Source organism: Triturus cristatus, chromosome 4_1 (assembly GCF_964204655.1).
Source record: "Triturus cristatus chromosome 4_1, aTriCri1.1, whole genome shotgun sequence".
NCBI classification, from domain to species: domain Eukaryota; kingdom Metazoa; phylum Chordata; class Amphibia; order Caudata; family Salamandridae; genus Triturus; species Triturus cristatus.
The window spans coordinates 1,146,856,807-1,146,884,517 of NC_140585.1; the positions used below are offsets into that span (position 1 = coordinate 1,146,856,807).

The window sequence follows — 27,711 nt, forward strand, 5'->3', positions numbered from 1 at the left end:
CTACATCAATATTTCCTTCCTTGGACTTGACTGCCTATCTGCTGCTTTCTTGTAGTATTAACACTGAAACCATGCAGTCAATTGAATGGTCATTTTGAAAACGGTAAAACATCCTTCCATGATTTGAAGAAACTCTTGATATGGTGACTCGGCATTCAAGGAAGCCAGACAACAGGCAAGGATGAAATAGTATTGTTTTATCTTCTTCACCTGGTGAAATCTGACTTAGAATGTATTTCATTAAAGTTCATTTAGTTCATCTTACTGCTTACTATTTAGCCACCTTCTCCAACATCTTGTTTCATGAATCTGTGATCAAAGATTTCTTAAAGGGTCCAAGAAGGAAATTCCTTCAGTCAGACAAACATTTCTTATGTGGAAATTGTGCTGTGTTCTTTTTAAATGGTTCCACATTGTTACTGAAAATTTACCTTTATGGTAAGGATTAACTTGGTCAAGAGAATGAGTCACAGCACTTTTCAAAGAAATTGTCCACGATTTTTAGCATAACACATTTTGCCATTGTTTTCTTCCAAAAGACGTTTCTGTTTTTCACATTAATCGTACCTTTTCCTCTACAATCATTTTCCCAAATCCTACTACTCTGACTGAAAGGTCATTGTTTACTTTGCATGTATAGGAAGCTTTCTGTTATTATTTAGAAAAGAAAGAGGATATCTGGGATAAACATCTCTTTGTTAAATATACACGTGAACATGTAGGTCTCACTTTTTCTATTGCAGTGCCCCTTGCCACTAACAGGGTCCACTTCACATAGAAAGAACAGCTGCAGCAGCTCTTATGAAGAGCACCTCTGTTACTACTATTTGAAAAGCTGGCAATCTGAGATCAGTCCATATTTTTACTCAGCTCTATCGTTTAGACTTGGACTTCAAGACTGATACTTCAGTGAGCAGGCTTTGCTATGCAACTTTTTTGCATTATCCCGAAATCATAATTAGGTTGGGTTACCATTAATTATTGGAGAGATTTGCTGCAGTGGTTCAGTGAAATGTTATGTGATGTGTTTAATTTAACAGATTTAACTGCATGTGCGCTACTACCTTCTACATTTACTGAATTCAGAGAGACTACCTATGGGGAAGTACTATGATTACAGCTAGGTAAAGGTTTGTGAATATTACCCAATGTAATTGTATTCAGCTTGCCGACCTCAGAAGAATGGAATTCAGAGTTCATCTAGATGGATTGCCTATCACTGAATGTTTCAGCAGCAAGTGTTCAGCACATTGAACCAGCCAGGTGGCTGTATTTTAAGTTTTGATGTGTGTGATTTGTTTTTAATTTTTTTTCTTTTCATCTTCTGCTTAGTGTTTTCTTGTAGATTGATCTGTCACCTCAAAGGCGCAAAGATATTGCATGTCCCTGAGGAGAATCTAGGGTTGCTCACCTTTTGTCTTTAATTTTTGCAGGGCCTTGAAATCATATTCCGTGTAGGGATGGCTCTCTTGCAGGTCAACCAAATGGAGCTGATGCAACTTGATATGGAAGGCATGTCTCAGGTGAGAGTTCTCCCATGTTTACACTGAGAGCTGAAGTCCGTAACAGGATGCCGTAAGAAAGCCTAGTCTACTAAGGGAAGAAGGGTAGGCAAGGAGGTGTGAGAAGTACATAAGTTTGTGGGAGGTAGACAGTGAAAGTGGGCCATCAAGTCAATTCCTGCTCATAATCTCTTTTAACATGGGATTTTATGAACAACAAACATTGGTGCAATTAAAGATAGTCGGTTGAGCAGCTTGCAGCATGGAAGAAAGTTTGTTGTTGTTCTTATACATATCTCCAGACCTTTCCCACTCTTATCTATCAAGTTTAAGAGACTTAACTCGGGGTTTCCAGGGATACATGGACAACACTTATTTAAATGTCTGTAAGCCAGCGATAGTTGTAAAACTAGTCTCAGCCTTTATTCAGAGCCGCAGTCCTTGCTATTACCAATTTACGTTTAAAATATTCTTGCCTGCAAGCCTCTTCATTCTTCAGAATGTTGCCTGGCGCACTGATGATGGACAGATGGGTAATATGCGATAGTAGATACCCAATGAAGCTGTATGGCAGGCGACCACGGAGAGAGCTCCTCACACTCTCCAGCATGGTGGTCAAAATATGAAAGGAGTTAATGACCTACCTAGGGTGAGGGAACAAGTTTACACTGACAACTCTGCTTTGGGACTCAGAGGGACTGGCAGTTCTTGGGGTGATACGAAGAGATTCGGCAAATGGGACCTACTAATTATATCCAGAATGAGACATTTGTGGGTGAAAGAAGACATAACTCTTTACCATTATTAATGAAAGAATTCCAACTAGCAGCCTCCAAGGCCTTCCAATATCCTCAGGTCAGGTATGCCCTACGATCAATCATAGCGAGGGTTATGGACCTGGAGGATTCCTACCCTCTGAAAGACGGACCCAGTTCTCATAAAAGCCTAATTTTTTACATTTAAAAAGATACTAAACCATACCCCAGATGCTCTGCAAAAACTGAAGGAATGATGAGAAGAAGACGTAGAGTGCTTTGAGGATTGAGAATAGGAGTAAGCCCTAGGGAAGTTGCTATAAAATCAATGTTCCGCTTGGTAGAGCTCCATATACTACATCGCTTATACTATTCAAGATCCACGCTACTGAAAATGGGTAGATCCACTTCTAATCTATGTTTGAGGGGCTGTGGCAAGTGGAATCCTTCTTCCACATCCTATGGTCTTGGCTGGCAATACAGACCTTCTAGATGTAATTTGCAGACTGTATGAGGTGAGTGGGGGGGTTGGGATTGACTGGATTAGTGAAAAGTTATGTGCGTAATGTGTGGGGGAGGAAGTAGCCACAAGAATAACCTAAAATCTGGACCACGCTAGGGCGGTTGGTGGTGAAAAGTAACATCGCCTAAGCTTGGGGAGCCAAGAGCCTGCCAAATCTAGACCCCTGGAAGCATGACATGGATCCTTGTATGACAGCTGAAAAACTGACCTGTGAAAATAGAGGGTGCTCCAAGAAATGGGAAAAGATATGGAGCAAATGGAACTGCTACCGTTGCCTGGGCCCTAATCTGATATTCCACATTAAGTCATGGGATCCCCAATGCTGATAGATCCCCAGTCTTATGGACAAATGTGGAGAGGAGGGAGGTAATTGTCAGAGGCTTTGATTCTATCCATTGAAATAGTATCCATGTACAAGACAATGAAAGTTGAAAATGCCATTGAACTTTTTTATAAAGAATGTTGGCTGGCCAAACAGAAACATAGCTTTTGTATACATTTATGATAAACCTGAGAACCTATGTTGGTACTGAAAGTTTTTTTACCATCACAAAGTGTATGCTTTTATTGTTTCTGTTTTTAATTTTGTGTGTGCCATAATCTGTGCACTGACACTTTATCTGTTTCTCTGTTTCTTCCATTAGTTTTGAAATATTACCCATTTGTCACCTATAGAATTAGAACTGGCCTTTCTTTTGGAGACATTGCTAATCTTAAAATAGTTAGCATAGTCATTTTGCCTATTCTGTGCTTTTATTCATAGTGACTCCTATTTATAATGAAGCGAGAGAATGTAAGGTGGCACCAGCTTTCCATCTCACTTTATCAAGAGTCAGAAGGATTTGTTGGTTTAACAGTTGTAGTTAACGTTTTTTCTTCCATCATATCATTATTATACTGATAAAAAGGTTCCCTCTGCCTGCTTCCTAAGGGTGAATAAAGTGTTTTGACTATGTGTTGTGTCTTGGTCTGCTTGCTGTTTTTTGGGGATGGGTAGCGGCTGCACCCCCGACTGATAGCTAGATAGTTCTTTTTACTACTGATTTGTAGAATGAAGTGATTCAAGGAATAGATCACCTTTGAGGAATATTAGCAACTGTCGATCTATAAGTTGGTGATAAGAGGCTTAGAGGAAGAGAGCGTGTATGCTTCTAATAGTGCAAAAACACATTGAGCAATTATTAGTAAGAAAATAAAAATTACTTTTGTAACCCGCTCAAGCGTAGCCGCTACTTGTTAGTGTTCACCGCCCATTGTCATACTGTAGTAGTGGGTGCTTCATTTGACACAGATTTTCTAATTACAGTACTTCCAGAAGGTAATCCCACACCAATTTGAAAGCTGTCCCGACAAAATGATCCTGAGGGCATACCAGATCAAATACAACCCAAAGAAGATGAAGAGGTAACAATATTTAGTGAAAAAGAGTGGTTGAGTTGCACCTGTGCTTAGACATACTATTTCCTTCTATAGCTAAGATGTACTCATCAAATCTTTTGTTAGTTGGGTTCATTTGATTAAAAACCCACTGCTTCTTGCCAGAATTTGAAGACTCCATTTGAACATGGTCCTTGCCATCTCACGTTTCAAAATAGCTAGCAGCCAAGGATTAGCCACTGGCCTCTTAGGAAGTGATGATAGAGACCTTGTGGATACTGTGTAGATATTTATCACCACATGCTGCTTCAGGGGCTTAAATATTACGGGGTTAAGTAGTCACCTAAAGAACTCTTAGCATTGCACCATTCTACAAAAGGCACAGCCCTTTCCAAAAAAATAGGTAGGCAGGAATCCTCTTTGACTTTTAGATATACAAAGCGTTATTACACTCACACTGTCCCTATTTTTTTTTTCTGGAAGTCCCTGGAAGTTACATAGACTACCATGAGCCAGTGGAATCTGTGACCTTTGTCTTTAAATATACCTGACTGCTGTATTGTTTATGTTGAAGGCTGGAGAAGGAGTATGCTGCCATAAGAAGTAAAGAAATGGAGGAGCAGATAGAGATCAAAGTAAGCCATTTTCACTGTACTTCCTGCGTCTCCACTCATCCACATTGTGTGTTGTATTTAAGAGGCAGTTTGCTCTTCTGCTACTGTATTGTACGTATTAAGTATGTGTGGGAAAAACAAATCTAAAATGAACCAGTATAAAAAGAAAACAAGATTTAAAGAAGCAAGCACACAAAACAGATGAAACATTTGAAAAAAATACAATCAATACCAATTTTGAAGGAAGAAAGCGAAGAGAAAATCGGGATAGCAGTTATGAATGGAATAGACGACAAAGGCAATATTGAGAATATTAGCAACTTAGGCAAAAAATCAATCTGGAAGCTGAGAGAGGAGCCACAAATAAAAGCAGCATATGGAAGACTACCCCTAGGAAGTAGAAAGGAGTACCAGGAGTAAGAACAAGAGACGGAGTCTTGAGAGAGAACATACATCAAAGAAGGAAATGTTGCTTATAATAACTGTTATGCCTGCTAGGATCTTCATTGATAATCATGACCGTTCGAATGAATGAAGTGCCAAAAAACAGCATAGCCATATTTATCTTGTGTTGGATCTTTTTATAGATTCACATGGTTGAATCATTCCCCGTCATCGAATTGGGAATTCCATGGTATCATAGTAAAGCAGTATGTATCACTATAGTATGCTAATATGGCAATGAAAGGTCAGCTTAATAGCCTATCCGTGTCCTTTTTAAAAAACGACCAAACTCGAGCTATAACCAATCAGGTGGCATCACCCTCTAAAACACTCCCAACAGGGGAAACAGCCGTTTCACCACAAGCGTTACAATGAATGCCATTACCCTGCATGCCATTGCAACGCAAAAGGTGTGTAGCAGGGGGTAGAAGGTGTTGGATTTAACTCCAGCACCTTCCCTACTGTTGCACACATTGGAGTTGGAATATTAAATTAAACTATTCCAACTTCTAGCGCACCCCCTACAGCAAGTCGGGGTAAAGGGTTGCGTTACAACGGCATGCAGGGTAATGGCATGCGTTGTAGCGTCATACTACCTCCCAACAGAGACTGCTCAGCTTTTTTTTCTTTAAAGTTGCTGCTTTATCTACAGCTACTATGCTGGATATTTATAATAAAGGCCTCTTCAGATCCTGCAAACCCTGTGGAAAGAAGAGGCTACATGTAGATGATCCACATAAGGACCGTCTTTAATGCCTTTACCCTCAACATCAGGTAAAGGAGTGCAAAATATATCGTTCTTTTTCCTCTAAGACCTTAAAGGACAGGAGGGGGAGGCTACTTCTGTGGATACAGAAATCCAAAACTCAGAAATCCACCACTTCTGAGTTAGACAGTGATTCATCTGTGAGAGCCCACAAAAGGTCACGATCTTCTGACCAATGGACATCTGAGCAGAGCAGAAAGGCCTTTAAAGTTCACCATAAAGACCAGTGGCGTAGCTAGGGGGGGGCGGGGGGGCGGACCGCCCCAGGCGGCACTATTTTTGGGGCGGCGGCGGTCACTGGTGGCCCGTCACGGCGGCCTTTATAATTTATTTGAGGAGTGGGGACACTCACTGTCTGACACTTTACAGTAGTGTCAGTCAGTGTCCCGAGTCCCCAAATAAATTATAAAGGCCTCCGCAACGGGCCACCAGTCAATCAGACTACGGCCCCGGGCCCAGGCCAGACGTCACCAGATCAAGAACAGACACCCTCCCGATTCAGGCGGGAGACTACCGATGTTAAGGCTAGTCTCCCGCCTCCCGATTCCTGCAGGCAAGATTCCTCGGGGATTCAGCTGACAGGGCTTGTATCGTGTAACATGCTAATTCTTCCAGCAATAGTCAGAGTGGCAATGCAGGGGCTCTCGAAGGGGTGAAAAACCAACAAAGCCTCATTAACCAGCGAATGGTCTTTTAAAGACCTGTGAAGTACTGGGGGCGGCTGTGTGTGTTCACAGGAAGCTGTCTCAGCGAGTAATCCTGGGCTGACACACAGGGGGGTGGGGGCGGTGGTGTATGCACTGCCACTGCACCCTTGGCCCACCCAAATAAAAATTCCTGGAGCCGGGCCTGCCTCCCACCCCCTTACGAAATGGGCAAAATTCAAAAGGGCACCCCTTGTGTGGCAAAGGTCCTTGGCATTCTCGCCACCTGCGTTTAACCACAGGAATAGCAGCAAGGTCACCTCAGGTCGCCCCACAAGCACGAGCGGGGCTTTGCTTTGCTATTGGGACCCGCGTCACGAGTGGGGCTTTGCCATGCTTTGGGGCCCCACGTCACGGGTAGGGATTTGCCATGCTATTGGGGCCCCCGTCACGAGTGTATAGGGGCCCACGCCGCAAGTGGGGCTTTGCTGTAGGGGCATTGCGTCACGAGTGGGGTTTTGCAATAGGGGCCCACGTCACGAGTGGGGCTTTGCTATAGGGGCCAGCGACATGAGTGGGGACTTTGCCATGATATATGAGCCTATGTCACGACTTGAGATTTGCCATGCTATAGTGGCCCACGCCACGATTGGGGCTTTGCTATAGGAGCCCGCGTCAAGAGTGGAGCTTTGCTATGGGGGCTCGCGTAACGAGCGGGGGCTTTGCCATGCTATAGTGACCCACGTCACTAGTGGGGCTTAGCCATGCTACAGGGGCCCACGTCACATTTTACCATACTATAGGGGCCCACGTCACGAGAGGGGCTCTGCCATGCTATAGGCGGACACGTCACGAGTGGGGCTCCTCCATGCTACAGGGCCCACGTCAGCTCCCGTAGTTTAAGGCTCTTATTTTAAGGGGTCTGGGTCCTGTAAGAGGCGGTGGCGTTGAAAGCCCCTGATAAGCTCTCAACCCTCGGGTACCCAGCTCTCAATAGTGCAGTAGGTACAGTGGTACCAGGCCCAGCATTTTAAGGGCCCACTTTATCTCCAATTATTGGTGTTATTTTTAAGAACCCACCCAGTCGACGGTGGCCTATTTCCCCTCGCCTCCGTAGGGTGCCCTTCCTAGGGCACTGCGCTCCTGAGCCCTGTAGTGACCGCAGAGAGGCCGCGGTCCTGGCCTGTGCTGTGCGTCCGGAGGGCGCTGGGATCGTGGTTGGGACCCGCCTGGCTTAGGAAGTGTCATTTTACTGCTTTCCTCACATGGCTGACGCCGGGGACATCCTGTCAACGAAGGAATCTGCCGCGGCCGGGCGGGATCGGCATCTCCTTCGTGGGTTCCAGATTTAGCCAGCAGCCAGCAACCTGTCAGGCCAGTGAGTGCACAACACTTGTATCACCCTCTCTCTGCCTGCCATTACGCTCCATGCTTTTGAAAGGTAAGAGAAAAACGTGCATTTTCGTTTCAAATGCCCGATCCTGCAGCAGCACACTTCCAAAGCCCACACGTGACAGTAACCTGATTCAAGGCCCCATTCTCCCGATTTATTTTTTTAAAACTCCCACTTTGCTCTTCTGAACACCCACTCCCTATTATGCCACTGACACCTTTTGGCGGCCGCCTCGGACACTATACGCTGAGGATCACAGCTGGGCATTTAGTATCAAATTGGCGCCCTCTGCTAGAGTGGGACCCGAACGCTGGCGCCAGTCTATCAGGTCACGTGAACAGACTCCGACAATGTTGCACTCATCGTACTCAGCGTGAGGCAGGCACCGTTATGTGTTTTTTTGTCAATTTCCTGCTAATGGACCTTCCCCCCCAGGAGCTGGATTGTCCTCCCTCCCTCCCTGACGTCGACACCTTCAGGGCAGCCACGGCAGCAGGGTGGTGTAGCATAGAGTTGCCACACACTTTCGGCTTGTATTTCCTCGAAGTGCAGGGGCCTCCCTTTTCCAAAGTTTTCAGTTGGTTCGCGTTGTAAGGTAGGAAACATTTTTTTCTTTTAATAATAGAGTCGCGTTTGTTTCAGCTGTTGTGGTGCAGGGTCCCGCATGTTCAGCTCGTGAGTCTTCCCTCTGGGTACAGTCCTGGGTACAGTTAGTGATGGGGGCTGCCTCCAAATAAGTGAGACTGTGCCAGCCTTGCATGATGTCAGCGCGCGTGTAGGAAATCGTGTCATACGCGGTGGCACCGTGTGAGTTGGCAGGTATGAGTTTGCATTGACTCAGGTAGCAACAGAATCTTCTATGGACCTATTACTGCTAGACTTTCGGGGAGGGGCACGGAAGTGCAGATGTAATGGTGAGAGAGCGGTGGGGGGGCATTGGCTGTGCTATTATGTGCGGGAGGGGGTAGCTCACGAAGAGTGTGAGAAGACCGAAGCAATGAGAATGGGAGTTTGTAGTGTACTGTAATTGCATAAAAAGTGTCACTTTATCACTCCTAGAAGCCTTCCTATATGTTGGACACTATTGTGATATATGTTTCTATAGCGACAAAGAAAAAAGATGCCCTTATCAAATTTGAGGACCACTGATGTCCCTTCTGCAGAAGTAAACACCTTCTTCTGCTTACGTGATATTCTTAAGAAGAGCCTGTGTGTTCTCTTTAATGTCAGAAAATATTTATTGGGATTTTATATGTACAGGAAGATACAGTTAATAAAGTACAGATAGGGCCTGTGTGTTCTGAATGTGAATGCACTACTTACCCTCTGTTTTCACTCTGTGTGTCCAATCAGAGATGCAGGGATCGGGGATTTTCCGCAGATTGGGGGCAGGTAGACAGGGAGGGGGCGCAGCGCGATGCAGGAGAGACTGAGAAAGGAAACCAGAGGCACAGTGTACCAGGAGAAACGAAAGAGAGAGGGGAAAGGAAACCAAGGAGAGGGAGAGGCAGTAAACAGCGTTGGAGGAGGGGAGGAACGAATGAGAAAAAGATAAACGAAACAGTAGTAAATTCTGGGAGTTCAGAAACGGTAGGTCTGTCCCATCCTTCCCTGCACGCATGGACAGGAGATTAGAGATCGGAGTAGCAAAGGGAAGAGACGAACTAAGAACAAGGAAACATAAAGAAAAGGAGGTGAAAGGAAACTATTTTAGGGGTGTGCAAAATTTACCTAATTTGCTCTTGTGTAAATCGCAAAATATCAGGAACATTCCAGAAAATTATGTATCATTTCGTGAAATGCAAACCCATCATCTAGTGCTATATTTGAGCGCAAAATGCATCCTAGCCTCAATTTGATGCAACAACGTATTTTGCATTTTAAAAAAGTGCAAAAAAAATAACCCTGGGCGTAGTTCGCGAAGTAGCACTTCGCGAAGCTACGCAAAGTGCAGTTCGCACTACGCGAGCTACGCGTAGCACTTCGCGAACTGCGTAGTACCTTGTTCACACTGTGCCAGATGTCGTTTTCAATGATTGCACAGTGCGGACAAGCAACCGGCACTGTGCAATCATTGAAAATGGCATCTTGCACAGTGCGAGCTGTAGTTTTCTGCTGCTCGAGTAGATCTTTACTCGAGCGGCAGCTTTCTCAACGCGAACTGGTAGTTTCTCATCGCGAGCGGTCGCGAGCATACGCGACCACTCGCAATGAGAAACCTGACCTCCTCGCGTTGGGAATCTCGCCGGGAGGTTTATTTTCCATGCTCGCGATCGCCAACTTGATGTTGCTGATCGCGAACAAGGAAAAAGTCTCGTAGGGAAGTCATTTTGCTTGCTCGCGGTCGACAACTTGACGTTGAGGACCGCGAGCAATCATAAAATGACCGCAGCACTACGCAACACTATGCTACGCGTGTTCGCACTGTGCTACGTGCAATTCGCGTAGTGCGAAGTAGCGCGAACTTCGCAAACTACGCGAGCGTAGCGTAGTGCTTTGCCCAGGCTTAAAAAAAAACTGATTACTGCAAACTATAGCTGCTCATGTTGTGGTTGTTCGCATTGTTCCTGTACCCCTCTGCTATAATTTCATGACGATTACACGACATGGTCCAAGTTTGGAAATTTTACATAGCAAGGTTAAGGTGAAATTTCCAAAATGATATAGATTTTGCCAGCATAATTTAAATTTCACCCAGGTCCAAAAGTATTACAGTACAGTGAAAGCGGTACAGAAGAGAATGAAGGAGATAAAAAGAGCCAGGAAAAGCTGGAATGGGGGTGGTGTAGCGCAAGAAAGAGCTTACAGTTCGAAAAAAGATGACAAGGATAGAAGGGGAAAGGAAAACATTAGAAGAGGGGAGACCTGCCAGGAAGTGTTTAGAGTGCAGGTTGGCACCGTGGAAACCCTATGCTGTTAGACATCTCATGGTGTCCCGTGTCTAGTTTGAGTCACACATCAGGGCATTTTCTTCCTTGTATTGCAAAGCATGTAATACCTCCTTCCCCACAGATTCTTTAACATTGTTTGCAGTTTTCCACTATTAGCAAAGAGTGGAGTTTTTCGCAATGTAATTCGCAGCACAGTCGTTCTTTTGCTGCAGCTTCCCAGGGCATGATGGCAGATTTAAATGACCTGATACAGGAAATACAAAGGCACAGAAATTAATTCGGTTGGAGTTTTGAATAATAAAATCGGTAACAATTTGTACAAAGCAACATGTTAAACTTTCCACAGTATGCACAAAAAGAAGGAGAAAAATAGTAAGCTAGAGGGTTGGATGAGAGTCCACCCTCAAATCCACCGGCACGTGGTGTCAGCTGAAGCTGCTGGGCAGGAGTAGGTCAGTGATAAGGGCTGGCAAGTACAAGGAGTGAGCTGGGGGAAGTTATAAACAGAGGCCATGTGCCCCAAGGTACAGTCAGCACAATCTCCACTGAAGGGGTCACTTAACTTGCAAAGACATACAGTTTTACAGATAAAACTAATATAGCGCAAAAACGATATGTGGAAATCGGGTCTTAATCAATCAAACAAACAGGATTTGCATAGCGCCACTTATCACCTGTAAGGGTATCTAGGTGCTGGAGGGTGGGGGCGGTGCTGCTGATGATGACTTTAATCGAATAACCATGGTTTTAGGCCCTTCCTGAACTCCTGCAGGGTGGCAGTCTGTGTGTTCTCCTTTGTACTGCCTGTCACCAGTGTATTCAACTGTGTAGCCTTGGATCGTGTCATGTATGTGCATGTAACTTGCATGATCAAGGTAACTATTAGCGGCGATACTACGTGTCTCTCGGTCCTTTCCCCAGCACCCTCCTCCCCTTATTCCCCCCCCCCCCTCCCCTCCCAGGGGCGGCAATCTTAGGGATAGTTCCGGGCGCCACAAGCTCTAACTACGCCCCTGATAAAGACCCTCTGAGAAAGGAGAAAGAGAAAACAAAATTCATCTCCACAGAGGAGGCCTCCTCACAGCCCAGTACTCCATTTATAAAAACTGGGGAATGACAGCGTTCGTCATCCTCAGAACCATCAGCGCCAGACTAAAAATCCTCTCAGGACCAAGTTGATGAAAACTTCACCTTCAACGACCGTGTCAACGACAACGGTCAGCACAGTCTCGTCCACCAGACCATTGTCGACGAAGACATCGACGTTGACAGCCATCGTTGTGAGTACTGTCATTATTGAAGACGCCATCAACATCGATGATACTGTTGATGAAGACACGGTTGACGACTACACCATCTGTAGGCGGCTGGCTCAGTATATGGTGTACACCTATTGGTGATACACTATCACTAAGGATTGCCTGGACTCAGTGCAGGGTGTAAGAGGCCCCTGATAGCCAAAGCTTTCTAGGGGTAGCTGTGAAGATTAGCTAAGGCTTATTCAGGAGGGTGTAAAGCGGGTGCATTTACCACTCAGTCAGCCAGTCAGTGAAGATTAAACTAGAAATAACCACACTATTGTTAGAAAAAATACTGTTGTATTTATTACACATAAATACTAATACTACTTTGGTATATCTCCTAACCGGAGATATCAAAACACAACAACATATACTTAAAAACTGGTTAGTAAGCATATAAAACACATGGGCCCCTATGGGAAGGCCAAACCATGTACTAAGTAAATTAAATGTGAGGTGAGTACCCAGATTAGACTAACACCGTAGGATCTGGAGGCCAGAGGAAGCATGGGACCACCCCAGGTAACTAGCTAGTAGTCTCTAGGCGCCTGTGTGCAGGGGTGATATCCTGGTTCGGTGTCCATAGGATAACATGGGAAAGTCGTGGTTGGAGTGTTTAGGATTCAGGATCATTCACAGAGGACCCAGAGGAAACCCATTGGAAGAGGGAAGGTTGGAGTGCACCTCCACCTAGACCTCAGAAAGCTGAATAAATTCTTACGCAAAATATCCTTCCACATGATTACTCTCTGATATCCTGCACCTGCTAAACAGCGGAGACTACATGACCATGAGGGTTTGTTCGACGACTTGATAAACATCATCCCAAGGATGGTAGAGATGTTAGTATGGTGGTCTGAAATATCTATCTCCCCTATTGCAAAGCCTCATGTTCTTGACTTCACTACTCGACTTCATCAGCACTACCGATGCATCCTTGGCGGGCTGGGTAGGCCACGTACATGACCTACAGATAAAAGGAAAGTGGTCAAAACTTTATAGGACAATGCATATCAATGGCTTGGAACTAAAGGCAATATCTCTTACCCTCCAAGCTTTTCTTCCACAAATAGCAGGAGCCTCCGTGCTGGTCTGTACAAGCAATACAACCAGCATTTATTGCATCAACAGGAGGTACGAGGTCACTACCGCTAAGACAGGAAGCCCAAGAAATTTGGAAATGGCTTACAACCCACAAGATATCTCTGAAAGCGGAGCATGTGTTGGACGTAAACAAACCTTAGCCGACCAGCTCAGCAGAATCAGAGACAGTTGCAACGAGGAAGTGGACAAAGTTTTATTCTGGTGGGGCAAGCCAGCGTTGGATCTCTTCGCGACTGACAAGAACTCTCAATGCCAGTTTTACACCAGTGGATACCGCTCCCAGGGTCGTGCGGAAATGCACTTTCGATGAGATGGCCCAGGATTTATGCATACGCTTTTCCACCTTTCCCTCTCACACTGAGAATTCTCACCCAAATGAAAATAGAGCACTGTAGCTCCCAAATGGCCCAGGCAACATTGGTTTGCAGAGCTTCTACTGATGTCAGAGTCCAATCCAACTCTCCTCCTGACAATTCATATGCTCTTAATGAGGGTCAACTGCCAAATTCTACATCCGGAGCCAGCCTCTCTCCAATTACATTCATGGCTCCTTAATTCAACCAGTTCCGAGCTGTAGATGTCTCTCAAGACTATAAAGAGATTTTGGCTAAAGCAAGAGCTGAATCTACAAACAAGACATACTGTTTAAAGTGGAAGAAATTCTGCTCATGGTGTCAGCCATCTAACCTGCAACCATTGGAAGCGACTCCTGAAGAAATTCTGCCTTACCTCCTGACGCTAGCCAGATCAGGTTTGGTACATGCGTCTGTTAAAATTCACCTTACCCCAATTTCTAAGTACAGACGTTCTGCACATTCTCTTTCTCTGTTTCACAAGAATAGTCAAACAATTCATGTAGGGGTTGTTCAGAGCTTTTCCCCAAGTACGAGCTCCTCCTCCGGAATGGCATCTCAATGTGGTTCTCTCCCAAATTATGATGCCTCCATTCGAACCCATTCACAAAGTAGACCTGAAGTATCTCACCTGGAAGGTCGCTTTATTCTTGGCTCTCACTTCCATTAGAAGAGATTGACGCTTTCATGATGCAGGAACCGTTTCTGCATTTCGCTGACGATTATGTCCTTGTAAGGGCAAATCCCAAATGTATCCCCAAGGCCCCATTATAATTTCATCTCAGTGAACCTATCCTACTTCGTACCCTTTTCTCAAATCCGGCATCCCCAGCAGGAAGGTCTTTCTATACCTTGGATTTTAAGCGATGTCTTAAATTCTGTCTTCATCGCACTAAACGGATCAACTGCTTGTCTTTTATGCGCAGTCTCGCCAAGGTACTGCAGTTACGAAAGCAACAGTTGCAATATGGATTTCGGCTGCTATTCAGTAATGCCAAAACAAGGCTGACAAACCACTCTCTGCAAGGATGAAAGCACAGTGTCCACTTCGGCTGCTTTGTTTGCACGCGTCCCGCTGGAGAAGATATGTCGTGCTGCGGCGTGGATGAGCACCCACACGTTCACATGGCACTACTGCCTGGAATCGGCGCAGAAAAGTGATGTAGCTGTAGGACTGGCAATTTTATGTCTTGTATTTCAGTGAGGTGAGCCTCTGTAACCTAAATTGATTATGGATATGTCTTTGTTAATGTATTTGATACAGTTGTATACTGCACGATTCTCTTTTCATATGTGGAAAATTTACGCAGAGTGATGCATAGATGAATTTATACAGATATGCTTTAGACTGGTACCCACCATCCTCAAGGGCACCTTTATTACTGCTATGCTTACCTCCAAAACTGCTTGCTACTCTGATTCAAGCATGCGCCTCTATGAAAGATCCAATACTGGAGAAGAAAATGAGTTACTTACCTGTAACTGCAGTTCTCCAGCATTGGTATCTTTCATAGATGCGCATGTGAAACACCCTCCTCCCCTGAGAGGCTCCCCTTACAGATCGGGATTATTTATTCCCACTTGCGCTTCAAAATCTGAGGGCCTGAGGCTCTGTTGGGAGTGTTCTAGAAGGTGCTGTATAAAAAAAGGTACAGAACACATTGCGGTTCGTCATACAGTTTACTTACATCATTATATCGGGAGTATTGGTGAGTCCGTGCAATGGGGGCAGAGACTTCACATAGTCTCACATAGCAAACGTGTTTTATGTATGCGCCTGAATTCTCACCCTCCTGGCCACATCTCATTCTAGGATCTGTATTTCTCCCAGGGTCCACATAGCTTTTCCCACTTCTTGGGGCATCCTCTGCTCTCATATACCACCCTCTCCGCCAAGCGGCACAAATCCAAATCCGTTTTCCACTCAGCCACTTTGGGAGGTATCCGTGCTCCCCACAATCGTGCTATATTGGGCTTAGCGACCCCGGCGTCCAGCAATAGCCATGTTTTTGTGTGTGTAGGCTATCCATCCTCTACAGTAATCCCCCTCAAAAGCCAGCGTGCCTCCGCTTGGATGTGAGTCCCCACCACCCCCGACATTACCCCAGTTAGTTTGTTCCAGTACCTTTGTACTACTGGGCACTCCCATAAAATATGGAAGAAGGTACCGGGCAAACCACAGCCTCTAACACAAATGTCCGAGTCCGCCTGTCCAATCCTATGTTGAAGTGTGCGGAAATAGTATACTCTGTGCAGAATGCGTAGCTGAATTAGTCTGAATCTCGCCCGTATAGCAATTTCTCTGTGGCTCTGTATCACCTCCTGCCAGTCATCGTCCTCCAATAGGCCAATATCCGTTCCCCAGGTTTCCCGAAGTGGGCCGAGGGGGTCGGGTAGATTATTCATAAACTTCTTGTATGTAAGAGATGGGGTTTAATAACAGTCGGTCTTCTAAGGGGGAGTAATCGGGTATAGTTTCACTGTCTTTGATGTGACACCTCAGGGCGTGGTTTAATTGAATGTACCTGTACTGTTCAGCATCAGCCAGTTGGTACTCTCCCTGAAGGTCGCTAAAGGTACTCATTCTATCTTGCTTCCATATATCCCCAAGATTGTCGATACCTATACGACTCCTACAACGAAATCCCCTCAGTCGACTCACCTCTCTCAGCCCATCACTATGCCATAGTGGGGTCTGTTGGGTCAGCTTGTCCTTCCACCCAAGTGCCTTGGTCGTGCCGCCCCATGCTCTCACCACCATCTGAGTGTGCATAGGGAGCATCCTCGTCCCTTTAGTCTGATACAACGCTGCAGGGTACCCGGCCGCTCCCATAACCAAAAGGTCCACTCTGTATGCGGTTTCAGACTGTGGTGCGAAGACCCAACCGTTGATATTTATGAGTTGGGATGCTAAATAGTAATTCCTCATATCCAGTATGGCTAGTCCCCCTTCATATGCCCTCTTCTGGAGTTTGCGGAGCGCAATCCGCGGCACCCCACCAACCCAAAGCAGCTTGCACTGCTCGCCTTCAATAGTACAGAAGAAGGTGTCCGGTAGCCTATATGGCGTATTTTGTATCACATAAAGCAAACATGGCAGGGCCATCATTTTAAATAATACTGCCCGTCCCATAAGTGTAATTGGGAGTTGATGCCAGTGGGCAATATCCTCGCGTCGCCTCACCAGTTGCACCTGGATATTCATGCGCAGAAATCCCTCCAGGGAGTGTGAGATCCATATTCCCAGATATTTGAGTTTGTCCTGTTGCACTAATGCCGCACAGTCAGAGGTGAGTGGAGGAAGCACACCAGACAGGTTAAAAACGAGGGACTTGTCCCAATTTATCTGATAACACGAGTAGGTACCAAATAACCGGATTACATTAATGAGCCTATGAAAAGTCTGCCCGCATAAAGTAAAATGTCATCGGCATACAAAGATATGCGCTCCTCCCACACCCCACCCATATCAACACCCTTCACTATCGTATCTCCCCTGATCAGGCCAACAGTGGCTCGAGTGCCAGCGTGAAAAGGATGGGGGATAAGGGACAGCCCTGGCGCGTACCCCTGTGCGGTGGGAAGGACCTAGAAATCACCCCATTCACATGGACCCGGGCACAGGGGTTGTGTTAGAGAAGGCAAACCCATGCCACAAAATTGGGCCCCAAGCCAAATCTAGCAAGGACCGCCTGGAGGTATGGCCATTCGACACTGTCTTGCATCCCCCTATATAGGCGGCAGAGATTAAGTCTTGTATTACGCTGGGGCATAAACCCAGTTTGGTCCGCATGGACCAACAAGGAGATCATCACCGGCACCAGTCGGTTCGCCAACACCTTCTCCAGCACTTTTGTTTCAAAGTTAAGTAAAGAGATGGGTCGGTAAGATTCGCAGAGCTCTGGTGGTTTGTTTTTCTTAGGAATGATCACCACAGTGGCTCACCGAAGATCCGGGGGCAGACAGCCCTCCTGTTGGGCCGGGATGAACATCTCCAACATGGGTTTTGCAACACATTTAAAACATTCAGCAGGCAGCCCAGTTGGGCCAGCCGCCTTACCCGATTGGAGGTCCTTAATAGCCCCCTCCACTTCCTCCATCATAAGGTCCCGCTCAATGTCTTCCCTGTCACAGTCGGTAGGGATAAGTCTGTTAGTAGGTCCTCGGACTTGTCTATCGCCCTGGTCGTTGCTGATTGAATAAACCTGTTCATAGTATGCCGCAAACTCCTCCGCAATGTCTGTTCCCAAGTGAAGGTTCTTCCCTGTACTTGTGATTCTCGCTACCCAGTCTCTGTCCCTGTCTCGCTTCTCCAACCACGCAATGAGCTTATTTGCATTGTCGCCTACATTGTACAGCCTCCTGTGCATGGCGACTGCATGCTGACGTGCTGCATCCTTCCATAGATCCCTAAGTTCCTGCTGTTTAAGGTAAAGCCGTCGTAGCAACCCCCGGGTGCACCGCGCCTCTTGTGCCATCTCCCCTGCCATAGCCTCAATTTCTTGCTCCAGATCATTGCACCTGGTGCGATCCTGCTTTTTTTTGTATACCCACCTCTGCCTGAATACATCCTCTGATCACTACTTTGTATGCTTCTCAAAGTGTGCAGTATGACTCAACAGACCCCATGTCCCCATCAAAATATTGTTTAGTACGTTCCTTGAGCCTGTCCTTTAAGTCTCCATCTTTTAAATGCCAGGGCGCGATACAAGGGGGGGAAGAGTAAAGTCCCTGACAGGGCCCTGAAACAGAATATCTACCGGGGAGTGGTCAGATATACCCTGTGCAAAGTGATGTGCGCCATGGAAGTGTCTAACTTGAGTGCATTGTGTGAAGATGTAGTCTAATCAAGACCCACCTCCGTGCGCAGCAGAGATATGCGTGTATTGCTTACTGGAGGGATTGTACAGTCTCCACAGGTCTGATAGTCCCATCGCAGAACAGAACGTCCGCAGTGGCCCTGCCTCCTCGGGTCTAAACTGTTGTACAGTCCTGTCCCATTCCTGGAACATCACATCAATTATGTCCCTGCCCAATACTAACACCCCGGTCGGCATGTCCAACAACGTCACTCTCAAATCAGGGAAAGTACCGTTGTGAAGTCTAGGGGGGGGGATATATACGGAGTATAGATTAAGCGGTCTGCCTTCCCACGTCCCAGCCAGTGCCACAAACCTCCCCAGTGGGTCGCACCAGACACGGCCCAAGATAACCAAAACCGTATTTTTCACCAGAATCGCCACACCCCTGGAGCCAGATGTATAGCCTGCGTGAACCCGGAGGGTGTAACCCAACCGATTCAATGCCATGTAATGGTGGCCCGCAAATGCGTTTCCTGCGCCGGAACAAGGTCGGGGGAGTGTCTACCCAGATATTGAAGGACCACAGCCTGCTTGATTTTGTCCCCCAGCCCATTAACATTCCATGACCAGAGTTTCAACGCCTTTGTGTGCTGATTGTCATTTAGACATTCGAGAACATGCATGGTGCCCACACGCCATTGGAACCGCCCAATCCCACCCGGATTCCAGAACCATCCTCCCTTGCCCTCCCGCCATTGTGGATCCTCAGCTTGAACATAAAAAACATCAAACATTGCACTCAACATATAGTGTTGCAAACGATTAACCCTTTCAAACTCCCCCCTCCCTGCAGCACTGCACAGTAGGCTTAAACCTACCCACCACCCCAATTTGCAGATCGCCTGTCTCCCACATTGGTTCATTTAAACTAAAATGGGGCTCATGGTCCGGTGATAATTATTCTTATGTTCAATTTTGGTTGAATTTGTGGAATTGTGGCACTCTCTGCTACATAATTTTTTATCCAAAAGTATTCAAATCAATCTGGTGTGGGGTGCCAGTGGGTGTAGCCCTCTGATCCGGGGCATGGAACAATATGAAAAGATTGCGCCGTCTAAAATTAGAACAGCGTCCCCAATATTTGTCAAGAATTTCAGTAGATTGCGTGCACTTGTAAAGTATTTTATTAATTCTTCATATTGGTATCACCAATTTTCCATGTTCAATAATCTGGCTTTTTATGACGTAAATCACAATGTGTCATAAATTAACTCAATCCCAATGCATTTCGGGACAATGCCCTTCGTCAGGGTGAATTTTCCTATAAATGAGAAAAAAGCATGTATTCAGAGATCCAAGAATGCAAAATATTCAAAGGTATTTGTTGAAGAAAAAGAAAACGTCCACCATGGTCTAGTCCATGCACAAAAGATAAAGATGCGTAATGATGCTGTTGTTGTGAGCTCAAAAATCAACAAAAGCGCATTAAAAAACTAAGTGATAGGTGATTAAAGAAATAGACGATCCACAGGAGAAACATCCCCGCTGTAATTAGCAATCGCGAGGTGCAGAAATGAGTGTTTATAATTTATAACAAAGTGAAAAAATAAATGAAAAAATGTGAAAAAAAGAGATCCCAACATTTCTTCGGTTACAACCGGTCACCCAAGTGCCGATACAAGCAATTTCGACAAACGTGAAGGACAACCGTTAAAGAACTCGATCTAGTAGAATCGATGTGACCCCGCAGTGGCATGCAAAAGAGTCTGTTTCGTTGCCATATTTAAGGCGTGATGGAAACATTAACTGGAAGTGATAAAAAGGGTGAAATGGAAGTTCAACGAAAGGACTAAAAGGACTAAGGAAGAAACCTTAGTCTAATGTAAGCGGCCGTGCCCGCCATCTTAGAACGGTCAAAATTACTGTGGGGGAACAAACTTTAGTACTTATGCAATGTCAGATGTAATGCTGTATCCATAGGAGACGAAGTATAAACCACACTGGGTAATGGTAACAAAATTATAAAACATAAAAGAAATTAATCATGTCCATGCAGACACCTGTGTAGGCCAAGTGTGGAAAAAAAATCAAATTACAAGATCAACTGAGGGCTAACATAAGTCGAAAAAATTACGGTGTGGATAGGGAAGCAATACACAGTGGATACGTGTAATAAGTAACAACTTGAATCCAATCTTTAATTTAGCCCTTTAGGGTGGCATGAGTCAAGCTTGTTTATTGAAAATGCTTTGCTTTGAAGTGACCATTTTTTGTTGTTCCTTCCTTCAAAAATAGGCACCGATTCAAGAACCATAAATCGTAGTTGACGAACGTTATGTTTCTGATTAGAAAAATGTACTGCAACAGGTGACTTTTTATGATGGTTCCGAATGTTACTTTTGTATTCGGTTATACGCACTTTCACCTTAAGCTCAGTTTTTCCCACATAGGCTAAGCCGCATGGGCATTTTAACATATACACAACATTTTTGGTGTCGCGCGTCGCTGTAGTGTAAATTTTAATAGGAGTACCTTGAGTGGGAATCAAAAGGGTGTTTACTTTAATGACTTTGTTGGAGTGTGAGCAATTCAAGCAAGGTATAGTTCCCTTACGAATCGGTGCCATGATAGTGCTTGGTTTGCTCAAACATTCTTTAAGATTTTTAGAACTTTGGTAGGCAAACAGTGGTGGATGTTGAAAAATTCCTCTGAAGTCAAATTCAGTTTGTAACATAGACGAGTGTTTCAATACCATTTTTCTAATGGAATCAATTCGAGTTAAAAATTTGGAAACAAAGACCATTCTTTCGGATTTTTTTATTGCTTTTTGTGTGGATAGTTATTGGTTCCTATCTTTTATCTAGGCTCTTTCCATAGCTGTTTCAAAAATATTTCTTGGGTATCCTCTTCGTTTGAATTTCTCTGCAATAATGCGACAATTAGTGTTATAATTTTCCTCGTAAGATGAAATTCTTTGAACTCTTAGTAGTTGTGAGTATGGCAGATGTTGTTTAAGACTTTTTTGGTGACAACTCTGGTAATGTAACAAATTGTTCCGATCTGTAGGTTTGGTAAAGACATCAGTAATCAATTTATTTTCCTGTATGGTGACGGATACATCCAGAAATGTTAATTGCTTATCACTGATGGTGTTGGTGAAACTGATGCGTTCGTCAATGGTGCTAAAATTTTGGATGGCAGTAACAAGTTGAGAATTTTGACCTCTCCATATTAAAAATATATCCTCGATATATCTCCAGAAGGCCATTCCTTTGTTTTGAAAAATGTGATCAATTTCGAATCTGTACTTGAACAGGTTCGTGTAGCACAGGGCTGCTCAATTTCCCATTGATGTTCCAGATATTTGTAAAAAATACTCTCCATTCCATGTGAAATAACTATGGTAACGAATAAAGTGTAACATCTCTAATAGAAAATGTTCAAATCGTCATCTATGTTATGCATTAGCCAGAAGGATTCCACTGCTTGTATGCAGAATGGAAGTGTACAATGAGCGTACATCAATGGTACATAAGATAGGAACAATGTCAACGTCAAATTGTATGGAGCTGATTTTATTAAGGACGTCTGTAGTGTACTTTAATTAGGTAGACATAGTTTGGACAGTGCGTTGTAAATGTTGGTCCAAAAATTTCCCGATGGGTTCATGGATGGAATTGTGAGCGGACACTATTGGACGAAATGGTGGTCTTTCTAGATTTTTATGAATCTTCGACAACATGTATATGTATGGAACACATGGACAATCTTGAAGAAGATATCTTTTCTCAACTTCCGTTATCATTCCTACGTTTACTACCCTGTCAAGGATAGTTACCATGATGTTTAGAAATTTGTCCATTTGGATTTACACCAAGTTTCATATAAGTTGAGTATGGGCCTGGGCAAAAGCGACACTGAGGCCAGAGGCTGGTTGAGTAGGTTTATTGGATGGAATGACAGTTGTAGTATAGCTATTGTCCAATAGTTCTCTTCGTTGCTTGCTGTCTCTGTTAGGATGAGCCCTCCGTAGATCCGTGGACAGTATGCTTTCCTCCGAAAGAACAGAAAAAAAGAAAAGCTCCGTAAAAGCACTATCCGGTTGGACTTGTAATATAAGGGATAAGGAGTGGGGGGGAATATCACCCATTGTCTGTCACCAGTGGTTATGCATGCATGCGTCGCCCCGTAAGACTGGAGTACTCCTGACACTCTGCTTTATATAGGAATCACTATGAGGTGGGCAACCCCTCTCCCTTTATACCCCGAAGCTGGCTACCGGCTCTGGTTCCTTTCCCCAGAAAGCCTCTGAGGCGTGTATGTTCTTCCGAAAGCCACGCTCCTCTGGGAACGTGGCTGGCCAATTCGCTGCGCCGGATGAGGTCCGGCTCCCTCTCTTCTTCTGACACAGGAATCTCTGTTCTCGTCTCCGCTGGGCCTCGAGATTTCGCTTTCGGTAGCGAGTCACGGTCTTCTCTCCCTCCGGTCCTGGTTCCCACCTGTTCCTCCAGTTGGACTCTCAACTCAGAGTCTGGGGTCTCGGCGTCTTCTCGCTGGAAGCCGTCGCAATTCAAAAGGTCTCTGTACGTAAGACTGGAGTTCATTGGAGAATGTGACCAGATCACGTGGGTAGATGGAGAGTCTTGAAGAGTCAGATCCTTAAAGGTGCCGTGTAGGTCTTTCGCAAAGGACGCCTGTGGGGACTGGAAACAAAGGAGAGGAGATATGTAGGGGAGAAATAGCTCGACATCATGTTCCTCAGGCGGGGTTTGGTTGGGTACCTCGTGACGTGGAGGTATCTTGCACATGTTCATCCACGCTCTTAAGATAAAAATCTGCGTTCAGAATAACTAGAGCTCATCCTTTGTCAGCTTTACAACACATAATAGTTGAATTATTGGCGACCTAGGTGATTGCACTTCATTCTTTCTGTGTTAAATTGACAACCTTAGGCGTAGGTTTTTAAACATTCTATGGATGTCTTTAAGAACAACAGCTTCAAAAGAATCCATAATTATGTGGCTCGTGGGAGCTAAAAAGGTGCTCTTTTTTCTTAAACCCATGAGTGATCCGTTATCTTTTTTAGGGAGTGGTTCAATGATGTTATCGAAAAAGGCGCAAATTTCTCATGAATTTAAAGAAACTAACTTGTGTTTCAAATTCATTTGAATGGTAGATGGGGACAAATGAAATTCCTTTTTGTTAAGTTTTGGTTTGGAAAGGGGTCAATTATTGGTTAGATAATTAAATTCTTTGACTCCTTGTGGATTTTGCAATCGGTTAATCTTTGGTTTTTGTTCTTCCGCCCCTTCCTAGTTCGATGTTGCTGTTGAGGCCTCTCTCTAAAAAAGGCTCACCAGTAGTGGATTGACTTTGCTCAGTTGAAGTTGACGTTTTTTGGTTGTTCGTTTCTCTTGAAGTTCTGTCAACTGATTCATTAGAGATACTACTTTCACCATCCGTAAATCTCATGGAGAATGGTTTTTGTTGTCGCCGTCTTGCGTATATTTCGGTCCAATTGTAGACTTCCCCCATTTTGTAATCGATAGTGTCTCGTTTAGATTTGCGTATTTTTCTCTCATTAATTTCCTTTGTATATTGATCCAATCGGGTGTTGATGTCTACTTGTACAGCACCCCATTCCTTTTTAGGCAAATTGTTTGAGAATTCACTTTTTAATTGACTTATTTCCTTGTCCAGTTCTTCAAGTAGTTTGGAAAGTTCCTCCACTATCAGTAGTATTAAGTCAAGCAAACATTTATTTAAGATGGCATACCACTGTTCAGTGAACTTTGCGTTGTTTTTTTTACATAGAGTAGATTGCAAAGCAATTCTTAGGCCTCTTGGTATTCGTGGAGCTTTGTGGAACTTGATCAATGTACTCGCATGTAGCCGCTGGTTGACTTCCCTTTTCGTAATGTAAAGTAATTGTTTAATATTACTTGAAGTGGATCCTGTCTTTTTGCTGGTTATGTCCGTATCTTGGACCAAAGAATATATGCGTTGTGCTTTATTTCTAGGAAAGCCGAACGTATCAGCTCTGTTATCTGTGAGGTTTAATATTTCTTCATAAGACATGTTGGGTGCTCACAAAGAAGAATTAATAAAACACTTTATACAAGTGCACGCAATCTACTGAAATTCTTGACAAATGTTGGTGTGCCTAGTGGGGATGCTGTTCTAATTTTAGACGGCGCAATCTTTTCATATGTTCAATTTTGGAACCTAGTTGTCCCATGAACTCTGCTTCTAAGGTTATCTGAGACGCTGTGTCTGAATATTTACCTAAGGACTGTTCACAACCATGTCTTACATGGTTGAAAAGAGATCTGTTTTTATGAAAAGAGAAGGTTTGCTTTTTGATCCTTCTTCACTTTAAGAACGACCTGGATATTTCTATATTCTTTAGCATTGGTACTATTGATAGTCATACATTTACTATCGGGAGATAGGATGTTCTCTGTCTCCTTGGGGATATTTCTCTTTCTCTATTAAGCATTTGTTATTTTCTGTACCTTACAGTCCTGTAAGAGATCTTAGTATGAAGTATGATCTGCTTTGTGTGTTCTTATGTGTATTTGAGCACTTGTCTGACTTATGGTCAGATTAGATTTTGGCTCATTTGCCTTGTGAATAGTTACTTCAACTGGATTCTCTTTTTGGGTATTTTACCAGGGGCTTGGTTTATTTTATTCATCTTGACCTTCTAGGCCAAGTGTGGTTGTAGGTCCTTGCTGCTGGCAAGGGCTCATTTTCATGTGGGTTTTCTTTAGGTAGTACCAGCCTGTTAAGATACTTTTCATAGGCAGCATTGTCTTAATGTTAAGTCACCCAAGATGTTTCATTGAGGGTGCGATATCTCTCTTGATATTGTATGGTAATTTGGGACTTCTTTTTCAGTTATGTTCATCCATGTGTGTATACTGAGTTTACATAAGTATTGCATATGTGTTTACACATTCTGAGATACAGTTCTGCTATATGTAATAAAAAGGATATTATATTTGAAAAAAGAAATCTTTATAATGAAATGCGATTGCTTCTCTATTCGCTATAAGTTTTTGGTTCGGATCTATATCTATGAGTGAAAAGCGGATATACAGATCTGGGTATAATTGATGAATATTTATAGCAGATTCATATCTGTTTTAATTGCCATCTTTCCTTCTGTACGAGCACTATGCATAGTGTAAACCTTTGGGTGGTTACTGTGAAAGAAAGGAAAACATTTTTTATTTGTTTTAAGGATGGATTAGGATGTTCATATATCTTGATACTTGAATTGATCTTCCCTGCCTTGCAATGAGTTAGGTTATTCATCGTTGTTTTAATGGGAATGAGTTTTGGCATCCTTTTTTTTTTTTTTTAAATTATCAATACAGGTTTCCTGGATTGCATGGTATTCGCTTTGCCTTTGGCCCTTCTAGACCAAGGGCTCACTTACCCTCGGAGGGTTAAATACTATTGTCTGATTGATTGTTGTCAGATGTCTTCAGGCTTTGGTGTTTCTGTGCCTGCTGGATTGTTTCATTTTTACATTGTCTGTGGTTATTGTCATGTATTTATGAACCACCATGCTCTTTTTTGGTTAATTCCTATGTATGTCTGGTCTGTGGTCAATTTCAATCAGCTGGTTATCTTTGAGAGCTTTGGTAGAATTAGTTCGCCGACCTTCCTCCGGGTGGGTTTAGCTATGGTATTTAATTAGAAAGTTAAGGAATCTGCGGCTAGATGTCTCTATCAGGTGAACAAGTTAATTACCTTCGGTAACATGTTATCTGGTAGAGACACAGTCTAGCTGCAGATTCCTTAACACCCTGCTCATCCTCCCCGCTCTGCGGTCTCTGGGAATGACCTGTAGTTAAGGGTTACACCCTATTTCAGCACTGGTTTTATAAACCAGTGATCACTGTTTCAAGTATTGTGTAATTCAAGGGACGATTTGGTCTTACTTCTTAAACCATGCTTGGTATTGTCATACCTTTCGTTTTCATTTGGTTTGTCACAGCATTGGGTCTTTCCTTATGGGCCTTGTCTGGGTATTATCATACCATTTATTTCCATTTTATAATTATGTTTTAAAGATGCATTGATCTTTTTAGGCAAACTGTTTCCACAGCCAGTTTCTATAGTGGCTCTGCATTTTAGCGCGGAAGGTTTTACGGAAGAAACTGACGTCCACGTGGCGGATGGGACTTAGATGATTCCACTGACATCACAACCGGAGTCAACGTCATTGCTGAGTCTGAAGGCGCCGTCCTCCGGCACGGAGAGGGACTGCTGAAAAATTTCTGGATCCAATCTGGCGCCTGGGGAGAATTCAGAAGTTAAGAAATCTGTGGCTAGACTGTGTTTCAACCTGATATGTTACCAGGTAAGTAAATTGTTGTTTACTGCTTTATTGACCAAATAAAAACAATTGCGATCAAAACAGTACCTTTGTCCGAAAGCATCCCTGTTAAATAATATTTTAGAGTAAAAACAAAAGCAGGAAATAGTGTTCTAATTAGGGGTGGGTAGAACTCGCCGAGTTTCAGTCTGTGGAATACTGTGGAGTTAAATAAAAACTCTGCGAGATTCCGTTGATTTCCACCAATGGGTGGAAAACACAAACTGCAATTTAGTGCCAACAGCCGGAGCAGCGCTGAAAAATCAGCACGAACAGCACCATGCAGTGCGCAAGAGCACATGGCCGTTAAAATTGATTTTCTTGCCGCTCAAGTAGAAAATCTGCTCGGAGGCAGCACATCTACTCTAGAAGCAGTCCTCCGACCATGATTGCCTGCGTTAGGAAATCGCACTAGGGTATTCCAAATTTCGCTTGCATGTCTCGATCCACATGGGAAAAACATCCGCCATGTGGCGATTGGCGGAATTTGGCCAGAACTCTGCATTCCAAGAGTAGCACAGAGTTGCCAAATTCCGTCAGTTCCGCGGGCAGTATGAAATATTCCGCCCATCCCTACTCATAATACCTAACCCCGCACAACTATGCAAACTGCCCCTGCAAGAACTTTGAAACAGAGCCCTGTCCCGACATCACCAGCTGGGAGCCATGTAGTTTGTAATTTTTAACTCCTAGTGCAAAAGATCCCAAACTCATTTGACCTTTCATCACCACTTTTATTGGATGTCATCTGTTTTTTTGTCATCCCTTTTTCCTGTTTTAGTTCACTAATAGTGTTTCCGCCCCCTTTTTTTTTCAGCCAGCAGTCTTTTACTTCTTGACAAGTGTCAAGCCA

General features: G+C 44.1%; 1 protein-coding gene across 2 annotated transcripts in view; it reads left to right on the forward strand.

Annotated features, from left to right (window-relative positions):
• The window catches only part of EVI5L (ecotropic viral integration site 5 like), a 1,383,225-nt gene that overhangs the window by 771,716 nt on the left and 583,798 nt on the right, over positions 1-27,711 (forward strand). For both annotated transcript variants that reach the window (XM_085654281.1, XM_085654282.1), the window contains exons 9-11: positions 1,434-1,523; positions 4,087-4,184; positions 4,732-4,792. In XM_085654281.1, coding sequence (XP_085510407.1) covers positions 1,434-1,523; positions 4,087-4,184; positions 4,732-4,792 — 249 coding nt within the window. The remainder of the gene's footprint in view (positions 1-1,433; positions 1,524-4,086; positions 4,185-4,731; positions 4,793-27,711) is intronic.